Here is a 22,105-nt window from a genome sequence, read left to right as displayed (position 1 = left end):
ACCTACAACATAATAATAATAATAAATAATAATTAGGCTTTTATATAGCGCTACAAACCCTCAGGTATCTGAGCGCTGCTTATTATTACCCACGGTGTGTGGTGCTCATTTATCGACCTCGGAAGGATGAAAGGCTGAGATTGGCCCTGCCGGGATTCGAACCTGCGTTAGCAGGCTCTGCACGGATGTCAAAGCGAGCGCTCTACTCGCTGTGCCACTTGAACATCTATTTTAACATAGTTTATTCACCATAATATCCTATCCACAAAGATTGATATATATATATATGCGTGACCAAGCGCTCAGTCGAGTGTGAAACGCGTTGTAAGCAGGTCGTGCCTATAGGCGTCCTGCCTCTGTTTGTTCGCTGTTTTCCCAGCCGTTTGTTTTGCACATTATGTGCTGTTTCCATTAAATATGTTCTCCAACATCCTCTTGTGAGCTGCGCTTTTTTCCTCTTGGATTGATTTACTTGATTGGATCCGGGGAGAGTGCCGTCTTCCCTCTCTCCTCCTTTTTCTTTAATATATATGTATGTATATGAGTTAAAAACTATCTGGTACCAACAGGGTCCCAATGGTGCCGGATAACCAAATATGCAGAATAACTGAATATCATTATTCTTGATGGCAGATAATTGGAAAGGAGTGTGAAAATCCAGATAACAGAGCTTCCTGGCCTTTTACCTTATCTACCTGCAATCCGTTATGTGGAAGCTCGGTTATGTATCCTTAACAGGAATTGAATTTTCTGTACCTGCAGACCTGATCCTGGTCTGCTGATACTTTAAGAGCCAATCAGGCTAGCTAATCCAGAAGCAACCAGGTTACGTGGTTTAATTTTTTTTTTATTTTCACAGTAATCAAACAAGAACAAAATGAACAGTATTCCAATAAATTCACACATATCAACCAAGTGAAAGCAAAGCAATCAATTCGTCACAACCAATCCAAAACATCATATAAACATTAAAAATAGAACAAGAAGGAAGAAAGGAAAAAAGAAAAAGAAAAAGAAAAGGAAGAAAGGAAATAAGGGCGCAAGTGTAGGAGACAGAGACCAAGAATTTCAATGCAAGATACTATACATCAGACAAAAGGGCATTACAAAAACCATTACACAAACCATAGGTATTATACAGAACATGAGCGTTCAAGGGTAAGTATATAATACCCCAGATCAAAGATCAGATTCATCCAAAGGCATCAAGAAAGCAACTCCAAATGTCCCAAAATTTGTCAATGTCACAGTGAGTTTGTAAATGGCTCTTTCATACGTTGAAATAGTAAGTAGCTCCTCCACCCAGTCATCAATGTTAAATGAAGTACTTGATTTCCAGGACCTCAATATGAATTTTTTAGCAACCATGCATGCACATAGCAACCAAACTCTCTTACCAAAGTCAGCGGAAAGTCATCACCCAAAATCAGTAATGCAGCATTCATGGGGATTGTGATGTCCAAGACCAGACTCAACCTCTCATGAACCTTATCCCAGAACTGCATCGTTTTGAGACAGGACCAAATCAAGTGAATCTGAGATCAGAAGCAACGAAGGTTGATTGTGGTGCGGCAATCATTTTCTGAAAATATACCATTGTTGCCCAGGGATTTTAATGTTTTACAAAATGTGTCATATTGCAGCCCTCTTGGGTTTGCCCGAACCATAAGGAGAGTAAGTCCCAGAGAGGGGATACATTGCCCTAAAAATAAGTAAAATAGCTGTTTTGAATTTGTGGCCTGTGAACCAACCTGGGCGTAACTAGAAGCACGATGAACCAGTTCCAAGGGCCACAAACTAGGTTTTAGGGCTTGAGCCACGTTTTGTGTCCACCTTAAGGGTTCTGATCAACGACTGGGCTTCAAATACCATGAATGGGGCTACTGGGAGCCAGCAGGCCCGCAATGTGGTCAGAGTGGACAACGGGACTTTCCGCAGGAAACCCGTAGCCACATAGACTGGCTCCAGAAGCCTGTAGCCGTTTATTGTAGCTCAAAGGAGGCAGGCCATTACCAATGTCCACTCTGGGTGATATGGTGTAGCCTGCGACAGGAAAGGTGGATTCTGTGGGCATAACCAAAGGCTTAATATTGAGCAAAGTAGCCATGCACTCAAGCCATGAACAATGGCCATTATGCGTGTTTTGAGGGTGCTGAGGGCATGTCCATAGGCCATTGTCAGTGGCCAATTTAGCTAGCCTGTTGGTATTCGAAATTCATAACCCAGGCAAAATGCCTCTTGGATGTTACTTTGTGGCCCATTGGGCATTGTACATATTATAGTGTTTATTATTAAAACAATAATGCAACAAGTTATTGCAAATGTAATTAATATGTCATTATTGTCTTGTCATTCACAATTGTCACAAGAGCTTGTCATTGTCTTTTCATCATATAAGGGTTAGTTTGGTTTGGATTTCAAACAAACAAATGTATTGAAAACAGGTTTTTTTCAAATTGTTGTATACTATTTGGTAGTCTTTATTACACTAATATAGACAGTTCTACATTTATGTCATTTTGTGGCGTTTCAAAGAGTCGATTTAAAAAAAAACATTTTCTGGAGAATTACTGGATTTCTCTGCAGTATGCAGTATTGAAAAATTGTATAATGGCTAGAGTATTGTTTAAATTTACTGTGATAGTATGGTGATAATTAAATGAAGGGAATGTGATTAGATTGGTCCATAGGTGTTCCTTGCAATGACAGCTCACATTGTGCATTAATACCCGGCGAGGGTCAATGAGCTTGTTACAAGCAAGCTCGTTGGTTCTCGCCGGGGCATTACCCAGCCGACAATGCACCCTCACGGCTATGGCTGTGGGGTTCCTTCCAAAACTGGCCACTAAGGAAAGGGAGAAGGGACTCCCCCTGTTCCATGGTGGCCATTTTGTTTGTTTATTTTTTTTACATTGATTTCAATCGCTGCCATGGAAAAGTAGAAGGGGCTATGTGTGGCCCCCTTTCCGGATCCCCGGTAGCCATTTTTTTTGCTTTGTTTTTCTCGAGTTGAGAAACGGTTGCAGCACTGTTTCTCTATTTGAGAAAAATTGCAATTAGTATCTTGGTACAACATGTCGGGTGCAAATGGCAATAAGACCCATGCAGGGAGGCCATTAGCAGTCGGGTAATTCACCCAGGGCTCTGTTAAAGCCCTCGCTTCACATGGGCTTCTAACTATGGCCTTGGGGCATTACCCGACCGGTAATGGCCCCCCTCCTCGGGTCATATTGCCTAAGTAATGGACAGCTGTTTGTTATGTAAAGTTGCTTGGTCCTTCTGTAGCATGGCTTTGGATATTTACATGACCTCTTAGGGCTTTGGCCAACAAGTAATACGTTAGGATTTTTGTGAGTTATTAAGGGCAGAGGAAGTGGAGCTGGGGTTACTTTTAAACCTTCTAGTATACAACGGACCACACGTAGTCTCCCAGCTTATCAGTCACAAATCACAATTCCAGATTTTGACCAATATGACAAACATGCTTAGAGCATACAATGATTTCGATAACACCAAACGTTGTCCCACTTTAATGGATACACATGCATCCAAGCTATCACAAAATATTCCTTTTCCCCCATCTATATTACCCCATCCATACATCTGTGGCATTTCAACCGATTTCCCATCCTCTTATCTTCTCCCTACTCCCTTTCTTCTGGGGACTAATGTCTGGATACCCCTGGTGGAGGCACAATACTCTGATGTACGACAAGACACCCACTCAGAGGCTTTTGCAATGGTGATTTGGTATTCCCCGAAAACAAAGAAATAAAATGCTGAATACGTGTTTAGTGCGCATTCGGCATGGACAAAAACCTCGAATCCCATAATGCCGAACAAGGGGAGCAGAGATTGCGGGGGGTCCCCCGCTTCCATTACATAGACAGCGGGGGACAATTGTCATTTGAATGCGCTCAACATTTTCAGAATCCAAAGCTTTGGCTTGCAATACTGCGTTGTTCTCGGTTTCGTCATTTCAACATAGAACCATATTGTGCAGTATAAGAGCCTGGTAACATAATATAACATAAAGTAACTTGCACTGGGGAAGGGCCCAAGCAGACTGAAGAATTACCTGAGATCCTGAAACCCTACAAAACACCTCTATTGCAATTCAGTGTCACTACTCCATCTAAATCATATTGTTGGAGAGCTAAAGGCTGCTATGGATCTGTGGACACTTTCTAGGATCTATTGGAGGTCTGGCAGGGAGAAAGAGTCGTTTGGTACTCTTATAATATATTGTCAGCGAGTGCATTTGCAGCACAGTTTAGGGTTCCTGTACAGTGGTCTGTGTGTGTTACATGACTGTTACATAAGTCTAAGGCATGCTTGTTGAATGTACATCACTTTATTCGACAGTAATGCCACCATACAGGACTAGAGAGGAAATCTTTCAGGATGCAAGTCAACCATGTAAACCCCAGAGCGCCAAAAGGTCTAAAGGGTCCCTCAGCCTCCAAGCAGCCAGTTCCAGAGGGATAAGTGGGTGACCCTGGAGGCACTTCCAGATAAGTTTGGCTTTGAATATGAGGGTTACCAGCAGAGGATTTATGCAAGTTCCCTGAAGAGGATAGAACCCAGAACAGTCATTTGGCCATGCAAGCAAATCTTTGAGGATTCCTAGGCTAGACCCTACAAGGCATTTTCTTGGCTTCCCTAGGAATAATCTCCATATAAACCGTCTGTGTCAAAATTCTTCTCAGAGCTGCAGATGCCTAGATAGGTAAACAGGTGGCCGGGCGAACCCAGCTTTGGGAAAACAGCTCAGTTTACTGGATAAGTTGCACTTTGTACAGCACTGAGTAGTCTTCAGGCCCAAAGAGCCAGGACAGTCTTCAGTCTCAAAGCAAGAGAATGTTTTCACCCTTCCGCCATGGGGCATTGTGAACTATTAACAGAATGCGTGTGATATAGTTGCAGTGTATGGATTTTAGGGTTTCATCAATGTGGTGGTGACCTTTCAGGTAGCAGATCAAGCATGCTTTTCTGTTTTGCATTTCATGTAGGTGTTGAATGGATTTCGTAGAGGCTATTATGACTCCCCTGTTTGGATAGGACTGAGGTGCATAAAAGGTACATTTCATGGGCTAAAGCGAGTGAGGGGGTGAATTTTCCTGGACATGTAAAGTTGGGTGTGGCAAGATTTGGTTAGAGACACAGGGGGTAATTCATGGATTATTTAGGCCGAAAAAAACGGGATTTGTGCGCCATTCTGCCCGCAAAATCCCTTTTTTTAAACAGGGATTTGCGGGCAGAATGGCACACAAATCCCTTTTTTTCGGCGCAAATAATCCATGAATTACCCCCACAATCTGGTAGTAAATGAAAGGCGAGTGCTAAATGTAATGCCCAGGTTACTTGCATTGTTAACTGGGATTGGGAATTTCTTGGTGTGATTGTCTAGGAGGAAACGTGTGTGAAATTGATATGGCCACAGTAGGATTTCCGTTCTTACACTGTTTCGGCATAGTTTACTCTTCCACATCCATTCTCGAATAGTTGTGAGTCCATTGGTAATGGTCTTTAGTGTTTTGTCATCATTTCTAAGGCTGAAAATAAACTGGGCTTATCGTTATATAGTTGGAAGGGTATGTTGAATGTTTCTGTGAAGACATCAAGATGATATCATTTACACATCAAACAGCCAAAGGTACAGCGCTGAACCTCACCTCACCATGAACTGGGATGGGGGCCAGCTGTGAAATTGTCCATTTGGGCTTCAGCCAAACTTCCTTGTCACAAGGATTTAAGCCAAGCTAAAGCTACATTTGTCATTATCATGAGGATGGTAAGTCTTTGAAATAGGGATGAGTGGTCTACTATGCCATATACGGTGGATCAGGATCGGTGCCATTGACTGGTTGTTAGCAAGCAAGGATGGGTGCTCTTCTCAGCTGTCTATTAGGGTAGATTACGTGCATCTACCTGGATTAAAAACAGATTATTCGTCAGTATGCAGTTGGTTTGGTTTACTGAATGTTCTGTACTGAATTTCTAATGTAACAGTTTGTTACAGGATGTTTGCTTCGAAGGTCAGGTTAGAGATTGTCTGACATTCGTAAAAGATAATTGCTTGACTTGGTTTATTTTTTTAGTAGAGGGCTTGTGGCAGCATTAAGCGATCCTGAGATGAAAAAGGCTTTGCATAGTCTGACCAGGGGTTCTGTCAGGGTGATAATCTGTTCTGTCACTGGGTGGGGGATCGGGAAGTCTGTAGGTGTCTGAGGGTTTAATTTCTTGTACTATATTGGATTTTTTGTTTTTAAATTGGACTAAACGTGGAAAACAACCTGGTAATGTGTAGTTTATTTTCGGTTTGTGGGATAGAACTGAGATGAATGTGATCGATGGGATGTTTGTCTTTGAAATAAAGTGTTAGCATAGTTAGGCAGGTTGGGTCAATGTGTTATGGTCATGGCAATATACCGTGCCTCAAGGACTGTGCTCACTGGGCATGGCCACAGACTGTGCCCAGAAAAAAATGTAAGTAGGCTCGCTGTACGAGAAGGAAGGATAAGAAGCCATGGACTCAGCATTCAGCACCGGTATGCCTACAGGCTATGCCCAGCAGATAAGTTTGATGTGGATGGGGAATCACTACAAACCTTGCCAAAGAGCATAAAACATGCACAGGGCCGATCCCCAACACGCTTTTCATGCACTGTCAATCTGCCCAGAGCATGGCACTAGGCCATGCCCATTGAGCACTGAAATTAGGATAACTCTACCTGAGCATTACCAAATGGACTGGGGCATGCACAGCTGTCACTGTCCCAGGGGGGATTTATTATACCCCAGGTACTGTGAACACTAGGCATGGCTGCATCCATTTCTCAAAGGGTGCCCACATTCTTCAACTGTAATATTATAGCACTCTCAGGTAGTTTCTTATTATATTTTATTCATTTATTTGTTTAAATGTTTTTTAGTTCCTTGTATTACCACACTACTTGTGGGTGAGGGTGCCTGCCCTCACTTACACGGACTCCCGGGGCTCGTAGCTCGGTGATGTGTTTTAGGGTTTACAGTGATAATTTCGACAACAAAAATGTCGAAAGTCAAAATATCGAGAAAAAAAATGTCGAAAAAAAAATGTCGACTTTTTTTTTCAATGCATTTTTTTTTTTAAATGGGGGGGTTCCCCCACCAACCCCCCTTTTTTAATTTTTATTTTAATTTTTCCCTTTTTTTTAACTCCCGAACCCCTAAAATAAATATATAATTAAAAAAAACGAAAGTCGACATTTTTTTTTTCGACATTTTTTTGTCGACATTTTTGTCTGTCGACATTTTTTTTTCGAAATTATGACCACCCACCGTTTTTTAGTCCTATTTTTGTTTCTCTCTTCCACACACGGCAGCTTGCCCAGTCTGCTCTCTTGTTCTACTGGAGACAGGCCTGGATAGGAATATTGCGATACCATGTGTAACAGTAATGGCAGACCTTGGGGAGCGCACACTGTTAACGCTCAGCGGGCACCAGCCAAAAACTCACCAAAGTCAACTCGTGTGTGACCATCTGGGCTATGGGCAGTTGAGTTGACACTCACTACTGAATTTTCAGCGGTGTGTAAGCCCACTCATGTTGCATATGGTAAATCATCCCTTTGTGCTTTGGCCCCGGGTGACACACTGTGGCCTCCCCCCTGGGTTATTTCTTTTGATGGACTCTCCACCCAACGTGTTTATTCAGCATTATTTGGCCTTCTCTGCAAAGCCTGCTCTTTAGTGTTAGTCACACATGCGCCTGATTTTATGGCTGTTTCAGATTCTTCCATCCCTGACTTAAATCAGGCTATTCCACCTTCCTATGCTATTCCACAAGCTGTTCGTATTGCCCCTCCCACCCCCCAAGGTCGTGGTGTAACGTTTATATACAAGTGGCATCTGCAATGCTCTGAGATTTCACTTCCACATTGCATTAAAATGGAACTTCTTTCGGTATGTTAATACTTGTCATTGAACTTTACTTCTTATTTTTTGATTGTATACCAGCCCCCTGGATATGGCTCAATGCTCTCGGAAAGTTTTCGCTGAGTTTGTTGCAGACCTCAAACTGAAGTATACCTTTTAATGCCTGGATGGGTGTTCCTTCCAACCCCAGGCCGCTATTCTGGTATCCTATTTGGGGGACCTCCATTTTGCCCAGTATGTCAATGGCCTTACACATGTGACAAGCCACACTTTTGACTTGATATTTGTTGCTACTTGTTAGGGTTCATCCAGCTCTCCTCGTGCTCTGGTCAGATCATTTTTTGGTGCCTTTTACCTTATGCGGTCTGCATCCTTGTAAAACACAGAGTTTAGAAACTTGTTCTCGTGGAGATTGGAGACAAGTTGATCTGACCACATTGTCTTCTTACATCTGTGAACAGAATCCTCCCACATTTCCATCCGTGACTACAGTGCTTCAAGATGCACTTTCCAATGCTGCAGACATGTTTGCACCATTAAAAACACACTGAACCGCATAAATGTTCTGCCCCTTGGTATACCCCTTCACTTAAGGCACTTAAACTGCTTTACAGATGCGCAGAACACACAGGGGGCTCCGCTTATCATTCAGCGAGCAAAGCTGCTCTTAAAGCTTGAAGTCTTAAATATCACCTTGCCATTAAAGAGGCAACATCTGTTTTCTTCACCAACCAGATTGAAGCAGCACTGAACACACCTAAGGAATGGTTTTCGGTGGTAAAAGAGCTTTCATCTTCAGATAGAATGTCCACCCCAGTTCAGCCCACGCAGTCATTTTACGACTCTTTGTCAGATTTTTTTATTTAGAAAATTCTGAATGTTAGGACTAATATATCAGTCTCTAGACCTGTAAAGACACTCTCTACACTGACTTTGGCTTTATCTTTTCCCATCTCATTATAAATCTTTTTCTCAATTTGATGAGGTGACGGATGATTATCTCACTGAAGTGGTTTGACGGCTTAAATCCTTCTCCCTATTTGACCCGATTCCTTTGCATGTCCTTAAGGCAATCAGTACTGAATTAATCCCAGCTTTAAATAATTATTTAACCCCTGGAGTTGTTCGTACTGCTCTTAAGCATGCATTAGTCATTCCTCTCCTTAAGAAGCCCACTCTCAACCCACATTGCCCGCAAACTTTCGCTCAATTTCGCTTCTTAGATTTCTAATGGAGGTCCTAGAGGCCATAGTTATGCCACAGCTTAAGAACTTCCTCAAAGATGCCCAGATCCTCGACCCTTTCCTATTTGGATTCCACACCCTTATGGGAACCAAATCAGTCATTGTTTCTGTAATCGATGACCTTACCATGGTTTGGGACCAAGGAGAAGTTGGTCTCTTGATATTACTAGACCTTTCGGCCACATTTGACACTATTGACCACTGTGTATTGTGTCAACAACTTAAAGAGGTTGCTATTTCAGGTATAGCTCTCCGATGGTTTACATATGTTTTGTCAGACCGCTCCCAGTTGCTTTTTTTACTGCCTTTTATATCTAAGTTGCCCCCTTACATGTGGAGTCCCTGAGGGTTCGGCATTGTCACTCCTGCTCTTCAATATTAACGTTCGACCACTCACCAGCTTAATCAATTCCCATGGCTGTCGTTTCTATTCATACGTGGAGGACACTCGGCTTATCCTTAGAGAAGGCCAACGTTCTCAGGAGGCGACAGCTGGATGCCTTAAAGCATGTCTAGCAGCCATAGGGGATTGGATGAATGCCAATTGGCTTAAATTAAAAGGCAAAATAACTGAGGTGCGTGTTGTGAGCCGATCTACTGCATGCCATCTTTGGACACCTGACTTCTGGCCTTCTAATATAGGGACTTTCCCTACAACGGTTGATTCCAGGCAAATTATTGGTTTCAAAATTGCAGCATCTTTGTCACCGAATCCGCAGGTCAGTGCCACATGCAAGGCAGGCTTTTTTTTAAATTGAGAAATTTGGCACATTGGCATTCACATTGTTAGCTTGCAACCTGAAAGCTTCCCTCCATGCTCTCATTCCTGTGAGGTGACCCCGCAATTGTGCCAGAAAGCACTGTTCAAGCAGCAAAGCATATCATAGCCTTATGGGAAAAGTCACAGCATAGTAATATAAAATAAGAGAAGGGTAGCAGATTGTCACTGCCTACAGAATATGCACATTGGTCCTTCTCTCCATATCTATCCACTTTCTCATGTCGCACATCACCTCTGATGTTTTACACAGTCTAATGAATTCATCATACATATGTTTCTCAGACTATGCTTTATTACAATAGATGGCTATGTGTTACTAAACTCTGATAGCCTAGTCCCAACTAAGGCAACACCCTGCCTCATCATGAACTTAAATACAGTCTAGCATGACACGACATTGACTGAACTACCTTTTTGACATCAAGGTATAAGTAATTTTCAATTTTGCTCTACTAGTTTCAGGGACGTCAGTTCACCAAAATGACAGGGGTGGAGGAAGTGGCATCACGTACCCAACAGCATCACACGGAATCAGATCACATGTCCTTTGAGGATATTATAACGTATAACATTATGCCCTGGAGACATCACAGGAGGTAACATCACAAGAATGAAAAGAAAACTTCAATAAGTGTTCAAATAATAAAATAACAATTTGCACTAAAGCGACAAAAGGCTATTTAAGTTTCTACACTATCTTATCCATGGTGCCTTCTCACTATGTGCTGGGCACAGTCAGAATAGGCTGAGGCACACGTAACAGAACCAACATATGCCAAGACTACTGCTATCACGGGCTAATACTACCTCATTAGGCAACTCAACGCCATCTTATATCTGTTAAAGCCTGACATGGCAGGTATAGCCATAATATGATCAATATTGCCTCACATGCCAGAGACTGCTATAAAATGCTAAGTGCATCCTCATATACCCTGTAGTGCCATCTAATACCAGGCTAAGCCTCATAGGAATTATATATTTTTATTAATATATGGCTACAACATCAAGTGGACATCTTGATCTAATGACCCCTAATTATACAGTCTGACCCACAATTCTGGCTAAGAAACAGACCGTTTCATTAAAACTTGAATTTATTTAAATAAATGAATTAAAGACAACATCAAGGCAAAGGTGGCCCGTCGAATTGTGCAGGGTAAGTCACCCCATTGTTACACAATCGCAGACAGCGTGTCTACAAAAATGAAAAAGGCTTGCCTGTATTTATCTCATTATTTCTCAGACACAAGCATTCATTTTCATAATATATTCTATGTAAACACGGAAATCTGAATAGCTAAAACATTCTAATTGTATCTCTGCCACTCAGTGGCCATCGGGTTTAAATATGCCACATTGTAATCAAGACGGCAGATGGGTTGTAAGAGTAACAGGATTCTTAAAATCATGTTAGTGTCTCTAATATGCATGAATGTTTAAATTGCAGATAAAGTTAAACCTGCACATAACACACAGGACTTTTGCTTTCCCCAAATATGACCAAAACATGCTGTTATCGGGGAACTGGTGCATGCCCCCCCCTTCCATATTAAAATGGTGCTGAGATGTGCTAGTATTTGTGTGTGCCATTTAAAGCAGGTTCACAGTGAATTGTATCAAACCCCTGCAGGTTTCAGGTTAGGGAAGCAGTGTCACCCATGTAGAAGGCACCGCATTTCAGCTCACCCATCTAGACTGGGAGAGTGTTTTTAAGATTGTATTGAACCAGTGTAAATACTTCAGCCCTATAATGTCACCTGTGAACCCCACGGTGTAATTTCAGAATGAAGGGTTGCATGGGATATACATGTGCACCATTTTTACGGGAGTACTAGAACTTGCACAATTAAACTTGCTCTCCTTTCAGATTCTTTATCAAATAGCTATTGCCTTCACAGAACACACATTATCAAGATACATCTTGATTATACTCTGCTCTGGATGTCTTCACATCACAGTGCAATGTTAATTGTTTCTGTGAAAACACTCTGGGTGTAATTTAATGAGTTCATCATTTTTAAAGTGTGGTGTGCCGAAAGTACAGAAGTGCTATCTAAATCATTGTGCACACAACTCAGATATGTATTTTAAGATGGATTGAATCAACAACTAACTTAAGTTTGCATGTGGTGAGATTGCACTGTTCATTTCCCTTTTAAATCAATGTATTTTGATAACACCTTCCCAGACTACCCACTCTCTGTGACTAACAGTACAATAGTAGCAGAGAGCATCTATCATTTTTTTGTTTGGGGGCAACTGTTCTGCCCCTTCTCTCCACCTTCAAAAACCACCAAACATATCCTGCTGTGTGAATGAAGGCATTAAGACAGGCTTATCACCATTATGACTTTCGGTTGCACCTTTATTTACACTCTGGGTTACATCATAAATGCCCCCTTCTTGTCCCCAAACCAAAGTGAATTATTTCATGCTATAACAGTGTAATTCCACTGAGCAATAAATCACTTTGGCATCTAGTTGTGAGGATCAGTAGGCCAGGATTTGCAGAGGCTGTGCCAGGGGTACCAAGGAGATTGCCAGGAGCTGCAGTTGGTACCCCTAACTATACCCATATGGTGTCCATGACTAGTTTGGCCACTCCATTACCTTACCTTCTGTTACAAACAGCTTTCCCCTTATACAAAATCTCTGCTTGATCATGTCACTCATGTCCGCCACCAAATTAGAAATCTGGAGTTCGACCTAAGGTACAACGCATAGGGATGCCACCAATCTTCCAGGATTGATCAAGTACAGACTAGCGCCCCTCAATTATCCAACATTGCATTGTGAACAAACTTACATTTCTCCAAATGTGCCTTGGAAACACATCCCAATAACATATCCATCTCCTCCCTTTTGCAGACCTATGGTCCTTATAACAGAACCGATATGCACCTAGTCGATCACAAAGCATTGTTCCACGCACTGTATCCCTCCCAACCTCCCTATGTTCATAGCAACACGTTCCTGCTTTTCCATCCCTGTACCCTTTCCTTGCTTGCTTTCTTTCCCCCAGCAGACTAAGGTCTGGATGCCGCTGGTGTGGGCACAGTACATGGCTCCCCAGAAAAACCAAGGCACTCTGATACTTCTATGGTAGTGATTTCACACAGTATGAAAGCGTATTAACATAACATGACATTTCCCACTCTCGTTTCACGTCTGTTTTCCACTTTTCATGTGTGCGTCATTGCAATAGTCAATGCTTTCCAGAAGTTCTTGCTTAGTTTTCCTTATTTGCTAGAAGTCTGCATTTTAAGAGATGGTCACAGAGTAAAGAGAATGCAAGGGAGTTACCATGTCACCAATGGTGCACGTTGCAGCCCTCCAGAAATAGGTCAATTGGTTCATTGCAAACATGGAAAAGTGTTTAATTTAAGCTCGATAACTGTGCTGACATTTGGGACAGACACTTTTAATTAACTGTATGTATAATGCTAATTTCCTCTCCTGCCCCTCCATATCCCTCTTTTTCTACTTTTTTCCCCCTTTCCTTTCTCTTTCCCTTCTCTGTATATAGAGGGGGTTTACTGTTTATGATGTGCTGTTCTATCTTTTTTACTTGCTTGCTTGATGTTCCTCTATTGCTGTTTTTATCTTTTTGAAAATCTAATAAACAAAGTAAAAAAAATCTAATAAACAAAGTTAAAAAAGAAAAGAAAAAGAAAATAAGCTTTGTTTCAGTACTTATGTTGCAACGGTTTATGGAAGCTTTTAGAAAACTACTTAAGACTTACTAGGATAACTATGCCTCCTAATTCACACATAGATAAGATTGCTGCATATTCTATTCTAAAGAAACAGTATACACACAACACATATATGGTATGACATCAATGGTGATATGCAGTGCACAAGACGGCACATTCTTTGCACTGAAGGAAATATATGTTATACAGCCAGCAGCGATGAAGAGGTGAGAGAAAGGCTGGAGATGGAAAGTAGTAAGATTCAGAGTTTGGTGTAATTTGCCATCAGCTATAGACATCACCTGCTCATTGGAGAAGACCTTATAACAGAAATAAGCTGTTATAGATTTCCCATATTGAAATGTCTGAGCGCCAGTTGTGTCACATTAGATAACCTTTAAAAACATCTTGTTTTGGTATAGCAGGAATCATTCATAAATGTGATGTGTCTCACTTTGATTAGGAAAGTGCATTGAGAGAAAGTTGTTTTTTGTTGTTGCAGGTTCTCACAGGCACGAGAGGAGAGAGACCAAATGCCCAATCCCAGGATGTGATGGCTCCGGGCATGTCACCGGACTGTATCCACACCACCGCAGCCTTTCTGGCTGCCCACATAAAGTTAGAGTGCCACTGGAGAGTAAGTATGACAGATACAATCACTGATGAAACCCCAGGCGAGTTAGCGGCAGAGCAGTGTCGTTCATATATATATATATATAAAACTTTGTTAAAGGGACGTCATGTTTAAGGTGCACTAACAAAAACCCATGAAATTCACTGAAAAATGTTTGTTAAAGGGGTGTTAGGGTTAAGTTGCACTCACAAAAAAAACATGAAATTCAATGAAAAGCGAGCATGTTGCCACTGAACTATCCTCCCGAGACCGATATAGTGTGCGCCTCTTTTTCATTTTTCAGTGGACCAGCATGTGTGCTGCAGTTGGGTCAATGGGATCCCATGATTCATAAAAGAGCCACCTATGTTCCATGTTGAAAAAAACTAAGCAGAGTTTATGCACTAAAGAGGACATATAAACTGCCATTCTAAAACGCTGCTCATATCTGCTTGTCAAAGTCCTTTGAGCAGAGGACCCTGAAGCCACACAAGGAAGCGTAATGCTTTCTCCAAATTAATTTTCTGCGAAAACGCTGTAACTGAACAACTGAACAGACAACTTTTCTTTGAGTTGGCTCAGTCAGAGATAAGTAATCTTGCGAACTAAACCACTCCACAAGGCCAACAATCAACACAAGATGTCCACTGGAGCGGCAGCTATACTTAGCCACCTGTTAACAAAGGCCACCTGTCCCACCAAAATGCATTAGCATTATGTTTGTCCAAATGCCTTTGTTTATAATCCCTGTGTGCAAACACCACCTGCTCATAGGAACAGATACACCACTTTATACCCTGTGTGTACGTGAGAATCAAAGGAACTTTGTTATTTCACTCGGCGGCAACGGGCGGATATTTCATCCATCATATATTATCGCTTTCCTTTCTTTTGTGACACGTAGCTCCCTGGTTAGAACATGAGGCTTTGACCCAAGGTGAAGGCAGCTTGTGCGCAAGGATTTCCCGTAATCCAAAGTAGTTCCTCAATTGCAGCAGCCCGTGTTCCTATCACCCTGACCTTGGCAGGGCTGCGTATTTCCAGCTTTTCAGTGATCAGTTGTGCCGCGTCACTGATCTATTTAGGTTTTCAGGCGACCCAAAAAATATAAAAACAATATCCACAAAACTTCTGTTTATGTAAATGCTGCTCATTTCCATTCATGGGGAACGTTCGGGAAATCTGGCTTCAATATGCTTTCCGTTGGTTGGTTTGATAAGCACGCCGTGCTGTGAGCTGCTGTGTGGGCTCCCTGCGCATGCTCCCGTGTGAGTCTGCGCTTTGCGCCCAATTCACAAACGTTCTCCTCTGTGTGCAGGCGTGCTTGGAACACACACGTGGATACAATGCTTGCCGTCAGTGGTTGAGTGTCTGCCACTCACGAAAGCACATCCCAGATTCACATGTGCCCTATGATGGTCATCAGACATGCACCTACCTGTCTCCAATGCCATCATCGTTGAAGGGGAAATCTCTTGCTGGCAAGGGGTGATACACAGATCTCTGGCAGCATTACAGAGTCCCAAATAGTATCACTCATGCATGACGTGAACATCTGTACTCAAACTCCTCTACAGAAACAGAAGTACAAATGCATATAATAATAATATAGTGCATGTGACGGTACAGCCTTTTGGGCCATATCTGCACATGTGCTGTTAGCGTGTTCAGCTGGGACCAGGAAGTATGCCAAGAACATACACCTTATTTCAGCATTTTTGTTTGGGGGTTTGTTACAAGAACGACCACCTTAAATGTAAATAGAAACTTTCCAAACAACAAATTAACAGCCAGGATAGTTCTTCGCATGGAACAGGACATGTCCCTTTCCTCTCAGAGAACTTCCCCCAATGTCCTTTCCGCCACCTGTGAGTTTGTAGGCCATCCAGGACTCCAAATAAATCCCCCTAATGTGCATAGTTTAAAGGAGGTGATGTCACCCCTTGCTGATGTTGGGTGACCTGAACCCTCCTTCTGTGTTTGGTCTAGAAGCAGACTCTCTTGGGCCCACACCCTTAGACTGGCATGAAGTCTTGCAAGCAAGTCTTGCAGGCAGATGTAGCCAGCAGGGAGCGCTGGAGAGGGAGCCCTGTCTTTGGTCTTGCCTGCTTTTTCCACTTCTCACATCGCCAATGTCACAAGAATCACCCTGATCAAGTCGTGTTGCTCCTCCCAGCATCTGTTTCTGTTTTGTATTGTTGTTTATGTTTGTGAACGCCCTAGTGCCTCCAGAGCGTCATTGGCGCTATACAAATAATAAATAGATTCATAAATACATCTGGTCCTGCCTAGGCTGCTGGGGCTTTCCTACTCTCAATATCTGAGGGACAGATATATGTATATACTTTGACCCCTCATCATACCCTGAGCTCCTCACCTCCAATTGTCACTACCTGGTCTATTCTGATTTTTGTATCTGCTGTTACCACCTTCAACCCACCTGCTACTACAGACATCATCTCATCCTCTCATCCGCGGTTGTCCCTTCTATCGTTGATGTTAAACTTTCAACTTCTTTCTACCTCTTCCAACTGGAGATGCTCCTTCCTCCACCTCCTCCATGCCACTCTTGTCCCTTTCTGTTATTCCCTATGTGTCGCTCCCAACCCCTGATGTTATCAGCTCCTTCTTCACTTTGGGGTTCACCACCTTATCCTACACGTGGAGTCTCACCCCCGACCTGACTTTCACTTCCTTCTCTTGATGATGTCCCCTCCTCCTGCAACCACCCTCCTCTGATGTTAACTCCTCCCACTGTACCCTTTTGACTCTCACTAGCTCTTCCTGCTCTCAATTGCTGCCACTTCTCCACTTTCCTCCATCTCTCCGCCTTCTCCTTCCTCCAGTGCTCGCCAGTCTCCAGCCACTGCCAAATTGAGTCTTCTGTTCCTCCAACTAAAGTTGGTTGACAGGGGCATCTTGGTTTCATAGTCCCCACTCTCCTGCCAATGGGCAGGTCTCTCGTTATGGGTCTGCACCTTTCTTCTGTAATTGGGACAGGTCTGTGATTGAGGGTATTCTTGAGGGAACCTGGTTGTGTTTTGTGTTTATGGGACTGGACAAAGCATATAACTAGCCTGTCTACCAGCTTTCAACTTATTCTCCTCCCTTATCCTCTCTGGTGGTGTTTGCTCTGAATCAGATCTCTTGTCCCGCCCATGATTTGATGTTAATGCTAGAGAGACATTTGGCAAGGTATTCATTGTACACATTTCTACATAGACTGTGTGCATACCATAATTTCACACCATTGTATCTCCAGTGAGAGGATTTTCTGGGGAAAGTTAGGTTTGTATACTGTTGGTTACTGCGTGATACAATCCAGATTGCAATATTGTGTCCACGGGACTACCTGGTTCACTCCTTGCCACTCGGAACCGCTGAATTAACTTTTCTTATGTTGCTGGGCTAAAACTGACTACAGATAAACGGGCAGGTGGATTCGTTATAATTCCAGGTTAAGGGTAGGCTTAGGGAGAGGGTAATCCTCTCTTTCCTGGAGAGTGGGTATGTTACTAATGTTCTGCATGGTCTCACAGGGTACCTGGGGAGGGTCATGGCCATCTAAACTGTTGTGCACTAATTAACTGATGGAGTGGGGGAGAAAATATCCCACAAGGACTGTCCTGTAATGGGCTGCTATGATTGTCCCCTGCCATATGATTGGCACAAAGGCATGGTCACTAGGGGATCCAGTCCATACTACCTTTGGACCAGCGCCCACTGGGTCGGTGTGGGACCCGGCCCTCTTAGTCACCACCTTGTTGTTTGCTAGAATGAGGTAAACTCCTTCATTGCCCCATGAGGCAGGGCAATGGCGTACAGCCCGCCACACAAGTTTGTCAGTTCATGCCTTGATGTCAGGATCATGCATGCAGGTAAGCATTCAGAGGCTAGTTGTAGGAACCTTGACATGCGATCAATCCCTCATAGAAGCGAACTGTGGGCGCAGGGAAGTGAGGTACAATTGCATTCTGCCTTGCTTTCCCTTCCTCAATCTGGCCCTATGTGAGCTGGTAGGAGCAAGAGGAAATGGTACTTCTCGCGAGGCTTAAGAATCAAACCAAAGCAGTGTTTTTGAATTCTAGCCGTTCTTAACGTTTCTTTGTAAAATAGAACTCTTGAAGGATTTGGAAATAACTGCACATTTTCATTGGGCCTCATTACGACCCTGGCGGTAAGGGGTTAGCGCCAGCGTTAGCTGCGCCGACCCCTTACCGCCAATTACGAGTTCCCTTTCCGCCATGGCGGTTTTTACACCTGCTTTTAGCGGGTGTAAAAAACCATGGCGGTAAGGGAACTTGGTGTTAATTACGCCACCGTAATTTACGGTGGCGTAATTAACGCCTTCCCCACTCCCATTATGCCCTATGGGGCAAAAATGGGAATGGGGAAGGGTAAATGGGGATTGGGGATTTACCGCCCCGCCAAGGTCGGAATGGGGCGGTAAATCCCCTTACCGCCATGGCGTTAACGTAGTTAGCACCATGGCGGTAAAGTCACGGCCCTGGCGGTAACTTACCGCCAGGGTCGTAATGAGGCCCATTGTAATGGAAAATCTGGGACAACTTGGATGAGGTCAGGAAAATATTGCAACGCAGGAATAATAAACATGAATGGGTATCTTTTTTTTGGTAGATTCATCTCTGTCCATACTTAAGCTATGTTATTGGGTGTTAAGCCACACTCTACTGCCATTTACCTGATCTCTTTGTGCTTTGGCAATTCTGAAATAGAGGAGTGCTCGGGTTCACTAGGGAGGAAAGTGGTGAAATGCAAGTTAGCTTTATTGTTGCATTGAAATACCACAAACTGAGTACAGTTTGTGGGTCCCTTTCTAGGGGGTCGTGTCAGAAGGTCTTTTGTGTCCAGAGGGGACCACATTAACCCGCAATATGCAGGTGAATTGGTTGTAACTGTGATATATATGTACATTGATAAGTTAGAGCATTTCGGTGTTTGATGGATGTTGAGCAGAGTGGTGCATTTCCAGGTATGGCTGGGGTTGTTGTCATGCATATTGTGTGTTGAAGAATTCAATTTGTGAGTTTTAGTGTAAACAGCAGTCAGTGGAAACCTCAATAGGCCTTTGGAGCATCCTTCCATTGTGGCAGTGCCGGCACTTTGATAGTAGTGCACCTGGTGTAGGGTAATTGGAAAGGGATGTATAAAGGCACCATGGAATGGGCTGATGTTCCTAGCAGCAGACAGCAGACCGTGCCCGATCCCACATCATATGGGAGAGAGCCAGAAAAGACTTATGCAACCAGGCAGTAGTGAGTAGCAAGCCAAGATCAGAGGAGAATTGTACCAGGAGAGCCCCATCCCCCAGGGAACCTACTAGCAAGCTCATTCCGGTCCACCACATGTTCGGCCCAGGGCCGAAGCTGACCCGATAATGTGTGGGCTGGTTTGTAAGTACACCCAGAGGGCTGGTTTGTTGTCTTGATTGTAGGCTGTGAATAAGCTCATGAGATGAGTATGCACTCAAAAATGGTGACTGCCAGGCTAATTTGTGTTCAGGATAGTCAAAGTGTTTTTGCCACGGGGCATGCATGCAGACATGCATTGTGTTTTGACAGCCCGTGCGCTCGGTGCTTTATTACGGGAATAGGCCTCAGCTCCCAAATTCAGTGAAGACGTGGAACATGGGGGAGGTGGAGGCAGGAAGATAGGTCAAAATTAATTGTGTGTGACTAGCGGTGTATGGTGACAGAGAGGGGTGTGTGTGCATGATGTATGTGTGTGTATGGCTGTCTGTGCATGTCCATATATATGTGTACAGTTGTCTTGTGCATGCATGTGTGTGCATGCGTGTGCCCACAGCAAGGCTGACATGTTTGATTGAGACCTTGAGAGGTTTATTTGTGCACAACCAGTGTGCCAGCGTGATCAGATATGTATGTGGGTATCAGAATGGTAACTATTTTACCTTTGATAGAGCAGTGATTGGGGCGTACTGGTTTTCATATGTTTTGTGGTGGCATATTTTTCATCTCATAAGCATTGCGCGTGGCACATAGAAGCGATTACATATTACATTGACAATGATGAAAGGTGGGATGCTCTGACTCAACGAGGCTCGTAGACATGTAGAAGAGCAGGTATGGCAGCAACAGGTGGCAAATCAGTCCTTCGAATGTGAGGAGAGGTTATATCTCAGGCGGACTCTGTTGATGTGATGATATTTCAATGAAGATGGCCTCTAACCTACTTGCACATGCTTTCTACTGTATGGTACAGATTTTATTCTTACAGGGGAACCCGGTACCTTCCTGCTGGTTTCGTGGCTCGTGGGTACGCTCAACTGCACTTTAAAACACAATCCTTTAACGTTGACCAGAGGCGTAGACAGGGTAGGGCCTGAGTGGGCAGGGCCCACACAAAATCTGTAAATGCCCACTCACAGTGCTGTGTGGGCATTTACAGATGTCAATGTCGCTGCAGTGGGCTCAACTACATTAGCTTCAGGCCCCACCTTTAGAAAATACTGGCTACGCCTCTAACATTGACACACTTACTATATGGACATTTCGTACACCTCTGTGGTGCTGACACGTATATGAAATTTGAGACTATCACCTGACTTTCATCATGGCATTAATGGTAAGTGCCCGTTCAATGCATCTTTGTAAAATAAAATGGGTCCTGGGGCTGGAAAGCTAACGCCATGGCAGCTTGTGCTTGAACTTCCATTTAGATGGTGCCCGGTGCATGTTCACAGACAGGCAGCAGGATTCCTGAATACACTGGCCGTTCGCTAGTTGACAGACTTCAGGCACAATTGTGTGTGCTCCTCAGCACAGTTTCCTACATTCTTAGTTGGTAGTGTGTGAGAAACACGCGGTGGCAGCAGGTGCACTTAGCGAATTTCTAAGGGTTATGGGAGGCATGAAATATACAAAAGATACATGAAAACATAATTTCACATTGCTTAGTATGTTGGTTGGCAATCTGAGAGCCACAGAAAACCTCTCTATCGCTTGCCCTGGTGCTGTGCTGAGGGGGTGGTGATGGAACATCTGCCCATTGGGCAAAGAATGGCATTTTAGTTTTTGACAGGCGATGCGGGCAAGGTGGCAGAATCCGTGAAGGTTTCAGTCAGAAATCTACCCAGGTATCCATAGCATACCTAAATATTGTCTCAAACATCACACACTGCCACAAGCTAAAACTAAATGCCCCACCTGCACATAATGCGCCTCTCAGCTGGAGTTGTGGCAGCCCCTTAACTTCATATTCAGAATGTTGCTGGAAAGCTGCAGGGGGGTTTACACGGGGAGGTCAATGAGATAGGGAGCAGGAAGGGTGGATTCCTTGAAATACCTCAAAAAGCAGGGTCCTCCATCTCTTGGCTCAAAGGTGGTGTCCGGGCTACAGGAAGGTGAGGGGAGAAGCATGCCCACATGTAATGAAAGGTGGTTGGGCAGGGCGCTTGCGCACAACCTCGCAACACTGCAATACTGCAGTTGTAGTATTTCTGGCTCCATAAATGCTACTGATCTCTGGCAGAGCTCATCCGAATGAACCATGGCAGAAGACTCTAGGACAGATGGTTCCAACAGGGAGGGAGAGAGAATGAGAGTGCCATGGAGACAGGCAAAGAGACACAGAAAGGGCACCTCTGCACTGCACTCCCCGTGAGTCAGCCAGAGAGAATAAACTAGTCAGTTTGTACACGAACACTCCGATATACATATGGTAGACACTATAAATGCAACACCAGCTGGAAGACACTGTAAAACCAAAGAGAAGATTACTTCATCTTTTCATTCGCGAGAGTGCAAAGCCCCTTTCAATTGCGTGGTAATTCCCACAAAGTAAATATGCACACTAAACATTTACATAT

The 22,105-nt window shown here is 43.5% G+C and overlaps 1 protein-coding gene across 3 annotated transcripts in view; it reads left to right on the top strand.

The window, feature by feature from the left end:
* ST18 (ST18 C2H2C-type zinc finger transcription factor) overlaps window positions 1-22,105 on the top strand; it is a 683,846-nt gene that overhangs the window by 432,545 nt on the left and 229,196 nt on the right. For all 3 annotated transcript variants that reach the window (XM_069621036.1, XM_069621037.1, XM_069621035.1), the window contains exon 7: window positions 14,146-14,280. In XM_069621036.1, the coding sequence (XP_069477137.1) occupies window positions 14,146-14,280 (135 nt within the window). The remainder of the gene's footprint in view (window positions 1-14,145; window positions 14,281-22,105) is intronic.

Source organism: Ambystoma mexicanum, chromosome 5q (genome assembly GCF_040938575.1).
Source record: "Ambystoma mexicanum isolate Mex_15411 chromosome 5q, UKY_AmexF1_1, whole genome shotgun sequence".
NCBI classification, from domain to species: domain Eukaryota; kingdom Metazoa; phylum Chordata; class Amphibia; order Caudata; family Ambystomatidae; genus Ambystoma; species Ambystoma mexicanum.
Note: the sequence above shows the minus strand (reverse complement) of the source record. Positions and strands in the feature narration are given on the sequence as shown.